The sequence below is a fragment of the Trichophyton verrucosum genome (genome assembly GCF_000151505.1).
Source record: "Trichophyton verrucosum HKI 0517 chromosome Unknown contig00350_1.f1.exp, whole genome shotgun sequence".
In the NCBI taxonomy this organism is placed as follows: domain Eukaryota; kingdom Fungi; phylum Ascomycota; class Eurotiomycetes; order Onygenales; family Arthrodermataceae; genus Trichophyton; species Trichophyton verrucosum.
The window spans coordinates 1-10,939 of record NW_003315412.1 but is presented as its reverse complement, the minus strand read 5'-3'; the positions used below and the strand labels follow the sequence as shown (position 1 = coordinate 10,939).

Below are 10,939 nucleotides of genomic sequence, written 5' to 3'. Positions count from 1 at the left end.
TAGGGGTATTTTTGAGGGGTGGGGGCTCAAGCCTAAGCTCTAGATAGGGTAGAATTTAATATATTTTATTCTTAGTAAAGCGGAACTAATAAATAACTTCCTTATTAAATAAATAAATAAGATTAAACTAAAATAAGCGATATAGTAGTATACTATATTAATAAGTCTAATTTTTAATATATATTAGGGTAGTAACCTAAACTACTACTATAACTATAATTACTACTAATTTATTATTCTTTTATCTATTTATTTTATTTAGCTAAATATATTTATAAATAAGTAGCTATAATATTAATAATATTTAAATAAAATAAATCTTATTATTTAATTATTATTAAGTAATATAATATCTTATAGGCTAGCTTATAGATATATTTAGCTAAAATACCCGTCGAAGCATATATCCTTGCTAGTAGCGCCTTCCTAGGCCTGATTAGGTAATCTAGGCCAGTTCTTATTACATGCCTCGATTTCGTTGCAAAATCCCTCTAATAACTACTTAAAAGTCAAACCAAACGACGAGAGGGAGTACTGTATAAATCAAGGGTGAACCCCTGTACCGCGTATACGGGTGCGTGAGTAGAGATGCCAGGGTGATGCCCGCTTCCGGGAGAGGGGCGAAGAGGGAGGGAAGGGGGAGGGAGAATCCGTCCAGGAGTCGACCAACCGGCGACGGGGGAAGAGACGGTTCCCTGGCCATGGACATCTCGACTGTCCCTCTCTCATCTATCCGACACTAAAGCTAGTTTAATACGACAACTATAGTTTCCGCACATATACCTCTTTCGCATCCCTCACTCTCACACTCCCCAGCGTGTGGAGGGCTCACTTGACAGCTGTTCTTGTCGACGGGACAGTCCAGATCCCAATCTATGCACATGATCGGATAATCCGTGGAAGGGGGCATGTACAGAATCATCTGGCTGCACAACCAACGGGACTTGAAAAAAAGAAAGAAAGAAAGAAAGAAAGAAAGAAAGAAAAGGAAGAAGACGACGGGCGAGAGAGAGAGCCTGTATATGTGTATGGAGTAGCTATTACTTATCAGGTAAAAGGCCCAGCAGTGCTGACGAGTAGATTCATGCTTGCTGTTCGTCTCCGCCCCAGCAAGAGGGAAGTTGACTGTCAACGTACATAACCAAGAACTAGTTAACTAGCGTATCCGACCAACTGTCTGGCGCGTTACCGGCTATGTAAGTACATGTCGAGTACATATAAAATAGTCGACTCCATCGCCAATATGCAGGCAGAAAGGAGAAAAGGAACAACTAACTGTGACCGGAGAGACATCACCACGAGCTCACCGTCTTCTCTCGGAGTTTGGACAGAGGGACTCACCCCATTGGCTGCCTGTGATGCCGGTGTAAACCATCCCATGCGGAGGCGAGGCTTTTCTCTTTTTGCTCTTGCTCTCTCACGCTTTACCTCTCATTTTTGCCCGGCTGCTGCTGCTCTCTTCCAACTGTACAGAAGAATGTCGTCTGATATGTTGGCGATCAAGCTGGGCGACCAAACTAGCCCAAATCCAACCCGAGCCCCATCCCCGTTCATAGGCAACACCAGCAACGCTTGCGTTTCAAGTGACGGTGCTGATCTTGCTGCTTAAGCTCGCCGTCGTTTAAACTAAAAAAGGGGGGGGGGAGGGGATGGACGGGTAGATGCCTTGATGGTGGTGGTGGTGGTGGACAGAGAGGGCTATCACGCTGCTCTCCCTCTCCTGGGGGGCAGAACCTGCGGCTAGGTTCAGTCTAAGCATGCTAGTCCTTGCTGGATAAATAGCTAGTCAGTCAACCGTTCGTTTAAAGCAAGGAAAATAAGAAAATAAGAAGCCCGCCAGCGAGTCTCCCAACGCTCGCACAAGCACAAACGGGGGTGTCAGGACGAGAGGGCAACGAGAGCGCTCCCAAAAAGCAACGAGCATCCCCCAGTCGCTGGACGCTGTCGGTCGTCGTCATAAGTAGCGAGCAAGTACCTACCATGCATCCGCAGCCTGCAGGGTGAAGGAGTACCGTTGCAAAGAAGTGACTTCTGCCTTGCCTAGCTGGCCCTGTCTTTCTTGTCCTCTTCTTGTCCTCCTGTCTTCTTCCTGTCTCCCGGCGTCTCTCTGGCCTGCCTGTCCTGCCCGTCCTGCCCGTCCTGCCTGTGTCTCTCTGCTTTCCTTCCCACTGCCGCCGCTCTCGACCTTTTTGTCGTCGTCGTTTCTCGTGCTTAGTCAGCAGGAGGGAAGAGGAAGAAAAAGCTAGGACCCCTTTTTTCTACCGCTCACGCACCGCTTCTTTTTCTGCCACTTCCCTCCCCCCTTTGCCCGCCTTTTCTTCCTCCCGACTTCGACTTCGACTTCGATTTCGACTTCGACCTCAAACCTGCCCCAACCCTCGCCCACCCACGCTCTCTCGCCCGCATCTCGGTTTCGGCGTCGTCTTTGCCCGCCGCCTATCGCTGTCTCGACCGGCTGCACTGCTTACGGGCCTCTCGCGGCCTCGTTGTAGTGTTGGCTTTTCTCTCCTGGACTCCAGAGACGTTCGAACCCGCCGCTCCTCGCTTTCTCGCCTACGCTACCCCGGATCGCCCTGTCGACCTCATATCACCCACCAACTCCTTTTTCTTTTCTTTTTTCCGCTTCCTTTTCTCTTACATAGCACACTCCCTCCTCGTCTGATTGCCTCCAATGTCGAATTCGCGCTGACTGCGTGGTGTGTACGCATCTGAGCTTTGGATATCAAGCCTACTGTCTCGGTTGTCGTCGACTCGTTCCACGTTGCAAAGTGGTTGAAACGGGCGAAAAGAAAAAAAAAAAAAAAAAAAAAAAAAAAAAAAAAAAACGAAAAGGCTGGGGAAAAAGAAGCAAGCTAAACCAGCCAGAGGAAAAGTATTCTTAAAAAGACGAAAAGGAAAGGAGAACTATTATATTATATTTCAGCGACCATCATGGCTCCAGAGGACGAGACGTTGTTGGCTGCTGCTGCTCTACTTCAGAGCCTAGCAAAGGATACACCACTACCCGCCTCGTTCCCTTTCAACGGCCACAAGTACAACCAGCCTCCAAAAAATGGTTGTGATGTCGCCAAAATCAAGCTTCCCGGGTTAGAAAGTGATGGAAAGGCCGCATTAGAGCGTGAAATAGCTGCTCTTATCGGGCGCGTTAACACTTTACAATTCTTTGTGGTATGTTCAGGAAGTCATTTACTCTGTCCCTGTCTTGTGGTACCCTGGGAGGGGGTAATGATCTCTCTAACTGTCCTTTGCAGCCGCCCTCTCGACACACTCGTGCGTCGAATCTTAAGAATATCAATAATGAGCACGACAACGACCAAGACACAGACTCGAAAACCATCTGTGAAGATGACACCAGCGAAGATGACGATGACGATGAAGATGATGACATTGTCCAAGTTAAGAATCCTTATGAAGACGATATAACTTATCTACGGAACCGTGTTCAATTACAGGCCGACGAGATCAAGTTGCAAAAGGAAATAATCACTCGTGTGCGAGACGAGCTACGGTTACAAGAAGAGCGTACTAAGAACGCACTGGTCAAGGTAGAAACAGAAGATGTCGGCCTTCTTGAGCGTGAGCTTCGGAAACATCAACAGGCCAACGAGGCCTTCCAGAAGGCTCTCAGGGAAATCGGAGGTATTATCACTCAAGTCGCCAATGGTGACCTCTCCATGAAAGTACAGATACACCCACTTGAGATGGACCCCGAAATTACCACTTTCAAACGCACCATAAACACCATGATGGACCAACTCCAGGTATTCGGAAGTGAAGTGTCTAGGGTGGCAAGAGAGGTCGGAACTGAAGGTATTCTTGGTGGTCAAGCCCAGATCACTGGTGTTAACGGCATCTGGAAGGAGTTGACTGAAAATGTCAATATCATGGCCAGCAATCTCACTGACCAGGTCCGAGAAATCGCTACTGTCACTACTGCCGTCGCTCATGGTGACTTGAGTCAAAAGATCGAACGCCGCGCCAAAGGAGAGATTCTTGAACTTCAACAGACAATCAACACTATGGTGGACCAACTTCGTACTTTTGCAACTGAAGTCACTCGTGTCGCTCGTGACGTCGGAACTGAGGGTGTTCTCGGCGGCCAAGCTCAGATTGAGGGGGTAAAGGGCATGTGGAACGAGTTGACAGTTAATGTCAACGCTATGGCCGAGAACCTCACCACTCAGGTCCGAGACATTGCTATGGTTACCACCGCTGTCGCCAAAGGTGATCTTACCCAAAAGGTTCAAGCCAACTGCAAGGGTGAAATCCTTGCATTGAAGACCATCATTAATTCAATGGTTGACCAACTTAAGCAATTTGCTCAAGAGGTCACCAAGATTGCCAAGGAGGTCGGCACAGATGGTATGCTTGGTGGCCAAGCTACCGTCCATGATGTTGAAGGAACCTGGAAGGATCTTACGGAGAATGTGAACGGCATGGCCATGAATCTTACGACCCAGGTCAGAGAAATTGCTGATGTCACTACAGCTGTCGCAAAGGGAGATCTCACCAAAAAGGTTACTGCTGAAGTCAAGGGAGAAATTTTAGATTTGAAGAACACCATCAACAGCATGGTGGACCGATTGAATACGTTCGCCTTTGAGGTCAGCAAAGTTGCTCGAGAGGTCGGAACTGATGGAACTCTTGGTGGGCAAGCAAAGGTGGACAACGTCGAAGGAAAGTGGAAAGACCTAACCGACAATGTCAACACTATGGCTCAGAATCTCACTGTCCAAGTGCGAGCTATATCTAATGTCACCCAGGCTATTGCTAAAGGAAACATGAACAAGAAGATCGACGTTCACGCGCAAGGTGAAATACTCACTTTGAAAGACACCATCAACAACATGGTTGACCGACTTGCCAACTTTGCTCATGAGCTGAAAAGAGTTGCCCGTGATGTCGGCGTTGATGGAAAGATGGGAGGGCAAGCCAACGTTGAAGGTATCTCTGGAAGATGGAAAGAAATTACGGAGGATGTCAACACCATGGCAGACAACCTTACCTCCCAAGTGCGCGCCTTTGGAGAAATTACGGATGCCGCCACAGATGGTGATTTCACAAAACTCATTACTGTTGAAGCATCGGGTGAGATGGACGAACTGAAAAAGAAGATCAACAAGATGGTATCAAGCCTCAGAGACAGTATTCAGAGAAATACAGCTGCTCGAGAAGCCGCCGAATTGGCTAATCGCACAAAATCTGAATTCCTGGCTAACATGAGTCACGAAATCCGTACGCCAATGAATGGTATCATCGGTATGACCCAGCTTACTCTTGATACTGATGATCTCAAGCCTTATCCTCGTGAAATGTTGAATGTCGTGCACAGCTTGGCCAACAGTCTGTTGACCATCATTGACGACATACTAGATATCTCTAAGATCGAGGCTAATAGGATGGTCATTGAGAGTATTCCCTTCACAATGAGGGGTACAGTTTTCAACGCCCTGAAAACTCTTGCTGTGAAGGCCAATGAGAAGTTCCTCAACTTGACATACCAGGTTGATAGCTCAGTGCCCGACTATGTTATTGGAGACCCCTTCCGTCTCCGCCAAATTATCCTTAATCTAGTTGGAAATGCGATCAAATTCACTGAACATGGAGAAGTCACTCTTGAGATCAAGAAGCATGTACCTCCACCACCTGCAGAGGGCGAGCCTGAACGTGAGGTCTGCGCCGACGACGAATACGCCTACGAGTTCTCCGTCCAGGATACTGGTATTGGTATTGCTAAGGATAAGTTGGACATGATTTTCGATACTTTCCAGCAAGCAGACGGTTCTACCACTCGCAAGTTTGGTGGCACCGGGTTGGGATTGTCTATCTCCAAGCGCTTGGTTAACCTAATGGGCGGTGACGTCTGGGTCACTTCAGAATACGGTCGCGGTAGTACCTTCCACTTCACCTGCGTTGTCAAGAAGGCAGATCAATCTCTGGATGTTATTGCCTCCTCTTTGATGCCGTACAAGGGGCATTCCGTCCTATTCATTGACAAGGGATTCACTGGAGACTATGCCGAAAATATCATTGGTATGCTCAGGGCCCTTGACTTGGTTCCAATTGTTGTCCACAACGAAAACAATGTGCCTCCGCCAGAAATCAAAGACGAAGAAGGGAAAGAGGCAGGGCATGCTTATGATGTTATCATTGTCGACATGATTGAAACTGCACGAACCCTCCGGACCTTTGATGAGTTCAAATATATTCCCATTGTGCTTCTATGCCCAGTGGTCTCTGTTAGCTTAAAATCCGCGCTTGACCTTGGAATTACATCATACATGACAACCCCATGCCAGCCAATTGATCTTGGCAACGGCATGCTCCCTGCACTAGAGGGCCGTTCTACGCCCCTCACTTCGGACGACTCTCGGTCTTTTGATATCCTCCTGGCAGAAGATAATGATGTTAACCAGAAGGTCGCGGTTAAAATACTAGAGAAATGCAACCATGGGGTCACCGTCGTCGGCAACGGACTCCAGGCACTCGAGACTATCAAGAAGCGCCGCTTCGATGTTATCCTTATGGATGTCCAAATGCCAATTATGGGTGGTTTTGAAGCAACTGGTGAGATCCGTGCATACGAGAAGCGCCATGGCCTGACAAGAACACCCATCATTGCCTTGACTGCACACGCTATGTTGGGAGACCGCGAGAAATGTATTCAGGCGCAAATGGACGAATACCTCTCCAAACCACTTAAGCAAACCCAGATGATGCAGACGATTCTGAAATGCACTACTCTAGGAGGCCCACTCCTTGAGAAGAGCAACAATGACTCGAGACTTGGCATTAACACACAAATGCATGGCAGAAATCGAATGCATTCTTCTGATTATCGGGACCGACGCCCACGCCCACCACGTCACCTAGATTCACGAGCTTACGGAGGTGCTGAAGGACCAACAAGCTCAACACCTGAGGCCAAGAAGGCTACGACCAGTGAAGACGAACCAGTGAGTCGTTCATAGTACACATCGTAAGCTAATCTACATACTTCGTCTACTGACAGTTTTAATAGAGAGTAGTTGAGGTCCCTGATAAGCAATAACCAGCTACAACCCCAAAAAAAGGAACCATTTTAACGAAACGGACGGCGTACAAGGAAAGTCGATATCCATTGTGAAAGAGTGCAATGAGGCGGCCCAAATATCCGGGGAGCATACCAATATTTTCTTATTATTCTTGGTAAAAAGCGGAATCTCCAATATTTCCCCAACACCTAAAGCGATTTATATCATGTTCTGTATTAATTGCATTTGGTTGATATTTCGCGGAAATATCCATATTCCCCTGCATCCCTTGGCTACATGCATGACCGTCCTCGTCCTCCCCTAAGCTTCACGAATTGGATTTCTGAAATTATGTGGGCGTTTTTTGGCGGAGAGAGTTTTGGCGAGTCTGAACTGTTTGTTATGCTTGTGTGTTTTCTTCTTTTTTCATCTTTGTTTGCCATCTGGTTTCTTCCGGCCTATTGTTATTGATCACCCCTCTGTTACGCCTTTATTGCCTTGTTGTCTTTGGTCCTATATTGTTTTTTTATTCATTATTTACCCTTTTATGTCCCTATTACTTGGTTGACTTTGCACTGTCTGCTGAACATACCCATTTTTGGTCATTTTTGCTCTATCTTTTCTTATTTGCAGATCGTTTTTCAGCAAAGAAGATTAGCCATTTGCGGATGAGAAACAAGACTCTACTCTTATAGTCTATTTGCTTCTTAACCACTCAGTCTTTTTGTCCATCTCCCCTTGATCTCATTGATAGGGAATTTTACTATTCGGGTCATTTCTTTGATCATACCACCTTCTCTTAAGATCGCGGGACTGGTCATTGGCTATATTATAATCTACAAGTCGTTACCTTGCCACATATCATTACTCCTTGATTCCGCTATCGACCCTTCGTACACATTTGGATACACCATCCGATGCTTAGGCTGGATCTAATAAATGGAAGACAAGAAGAGATCAAGGCTGCAGGTTTTTATGACACCTTTACTCTAGACTAACTAGCTGGCTACTAGTTAGCTAAACAATTACCTCTTTGACTAAGAATTACGAAGCATGCAGCTAATCCCAGAATTTGTTACACACAGATGAAGTCCTTGAGATTGTTTAATTGGAGAACATCCGGAAAGCTTTTTGCTTCTAGTCGTAATCTAATTAAGGAGCCAGGTGCTACCGTTGGTTGCATTAAAATATATGATTCCATGTCCAGTATCGGCCACCTACTACGATTATATATTTACATCTTATGTGTGCCCGTGTATGTATGTGCCCAAACAGTGACATTATAGTAACTACTTATACAATACAGCGCTTTATTTTGATACTAGGAGAATAAGTCTTAGATTGTGTTGTGAATTAGAGTAGATGAAAATGCACCCAATAGTCCATTATACAGTATACGCTTTTAGTTATTATTCATAGAGGAGAGTCATATTTTATATACTATGCAGTCAATCGTGAAACAGATAAGGCAATAAGGGTAAGGTTGGACCAAGGAAATGCTCGTTTGAAAAGGGACAACAAATAGTGGTGACGTAAACATTAACTATAGGAGAATAACATTAAATACCAAAAAAATATATGTCGTAGATTAGTCCGGGTGTGAGTGTTCATGCTCTACCAGTGCTCACTTAGTTCCACCATCGGCGATGGGGAGAGCCAGTTCCGGTGGGCTGTTGAGAGGTCAGAGTTGGGGGTGTGTATGTAGTCATTGGGCCGGATGGCTTGGGACCACCGGTTCCGGTGCCGGATGGTGGTGGGTTGGACGTTGGGGGTGGAGTCTGTGTAGAAATAGTCGTCTCCGGGGGAATGGTGATCGTCTTGGTTCCCTCGTGGATATCAGTGATGGTGATGGTTTGGCATTTGCCACACTGACCTGGGGGAAGAGTCTGGGGCGGAACGACAATGGTACTGGTCCCCTCGTGGATATCGGTGATGGTATAGGTCTGGCAGCCAGGGCAATGATGTGGTGGAGGAGTAGGCTCAGCTGGCGGAGGCGTGACAGGTGGGACTTCGCAGCCGTCTCCGCGACATTCAGTGACGGTGACAGTGACTGTAGCCGGTGGTGGGCAGGTGAAAGTTCCGCAGTTATCACCGTCGCAGGTCTGGGGAGGCTGCGTAGGGGTAGGCTCCGGGGGTGCATGGGTTTCAGTAACTGGATAGCAAGTGGTTGTAGTATAGGTGGAAGCGGTGAGCCAAGTGCTGTACCAGGTGTAGCCCGGGATGGTTGCAACGGGAGTAGAACAAGGAACAAACGTGGTGCGGGTGATGGTATCAGTTCGAGTAGTGGTGATGGTCTGAGTGCCCGGCACTGGAGGATTGGGAGTGGGCGGCTCGGGGGTGGTCGTTGGAGGGTTGCCGGTTGTCATTGGGGGCGGCTGGTGATGTCCTCCCGTCCCCCTGACTTCAAGATCTGGGTACTTGAAGCCAGGGCGGGCAAGGGTGGTGCCAGCAAGAGCAACGACGACGAGGGATATTAAAGCAACCATTTTGAAGGCAACGTCGATCAAAGGGCAGCAATAACAGAGTAACGAAGGAAATATCTGCTATATAGGGAGCAGCCAAACCAAGCGAGTGACACGGCTCGAAACGAAGTGGTTAGGAAAGGGGAGGAAAGAGTATAGTATTCCTCCCAGTTATGAACTGAACGATAGTGGATTATGATGGAGAGAAAGGGATATCAAGAGGGTATCAGCCGGGCAAGGCAGTTATATTTATACGCTTCTCTCCGGACGTATATATGTATATACATCCAACGTCACCGGGGAGCGGCTGGCCTCGATCTCTCCAGCTCGAAGGCTTAGATCCAGAGCCATGTTGCTTTTCCACCGTATCCGAAGCTCCATCTAAGCTCGGGACTCCACCAGCCATGTCATGGCGTCTCCAGACAGCTAAAAGTAGCTGCAACCCAACCGGTTACCATGGCTCCGAGAGACCTGGGGTGCGCAAAGGGACGAACGCCTTAGGCACTGGTTCCGGTGGCTTCCTCGGCCAGACCCCCCATAGGCTGCCTGGACCATCGAGCTCGCTACCGTAGTATTAGCTCAGAATAGCATGGTATTTGTAGTGAGACAAAGCCCTGGGTATCTGATGTGGTTGCCAGGTGAGACCCTTTTTGGTTCCATCTACACCGTATTGTGTGCAGACAAGTGCGTTCCCTCAGGAGCCGCCTGGCTGAACCGCCAGACGTTACGGTGGGATTGCAACCTCCGGAGAGCTCGGTGTGCTCCGTATGCTGCCTCACTCAGCTTTGTTTCCGAGAGACGAAGGACATGCTCTCTACCCTGAAACGGGCTGAAGTGTGCAGTTCCCAGCGGCGTCCTTTTTGCTCCCGATCCTGATTGAATCCAGCAAGACAGCCCAGGTGCGCCAGCCTGCGAGATCGAGTTGGAATTTCTGTCCGCTGCCGCCCTCCCTCCACCCCCCGAAGCCTCTCCGTCAATAATTGCTCGATCCAGGCGGCCTTGGGCTGCCAAAAATCTGCTGTTGGATGGTTATGACGACAACATGTCTTGCATCCAACGGTGGGTGGGCGTCTGAAACACGAATCAGACGCCGCGCTATTCAGCCGGGCGACCTTGGTTTGCTCGATGGTTGGCCCCAGGCGATAACTATGATAAAAATATATATAAAAATAGGTCGTGCTTATATTTTCTTTTTCCTCTTTTTGTTCTTTTTTTTATGTTTTGTTCATCCAAGTGAGCAAAGAGCTGTTTGGTCTCTTTATCAAGCTTTATTGCTGCGCCCCAGGTGTTTGTTTGCTGGTTATTCTCCGAGATCAGCCTGCCTCTGCGGCAGCATGGACGGGAAGGCTACACAGTGTTTTGCGAGCCGATGGCCTTCTCAGCCCTACTGGACGGCCGTTACAAGTGTTTATCAACCGTCGAGCTTTTACTCACGATACAATTGCATGTTTTTGATTTGATCAA

At 47.8% G+C, this 10,939-nt stretch overlaps 3 protein-coding genes across 3 annotated transcripts; 2 read left to right on the top strand and 1 right to left on the bottom strand.

Moving 5' to 3' along the window:
* Positions 1 to 916: 916 nt before the first annotated feature.
* Positions 917 to 1,609, top strand: TRV_04454 (uncharacterized protein; the record flags this gene model as incomplete). Its single annotated transcript, XM_003021392.1, has 2 exons — positions 917 to 1,133; positions 1,227 to 1,609. Coding segments are annotated over 2 exons (600 nt in total), but the record flags the coding sequence as incomplete, so codon positions are not given.
* A 1,322-nt stretch (positions 1,610 to 2,931) lies between these two features.
* On the top strand, positions 2,932 to 6,971 carry TRV_04453 (sensor histidine kinase/response regulator, putative; the record flags this gene model as incomplete). The annotated part of the gene is made up of 2 exons (XM_003021391.1): positions 2,932 to 3,168; positions 3,252 to 6,971. 2 exons carry the CDS (start codon positions 2,932 to 2,934, stop codon positions 6,969 to 6,971), a joined length of 3,957 nt encoding a protein of 1,318 aa, XP_003021437.1.
* Positions 6,972 to 8,641: 1,670 nt separating this feature from the next.
* On the bottom strand, positions 8,642 to 9,556 carry TRV_04452 (extracellular proline-rich protein; the record flags this gene model as incomplete). Its single annotated transcript, XM_003021390.1, has 1 exon — positions 8,642 to 9,556. A coding segment is annotated over one exon (915 nt), but the record flags the coding sequence as incomplete, so codon positions are not given.
* Positions 9,557 to 10,939: the final 1,383 nt, after the last annotated feature.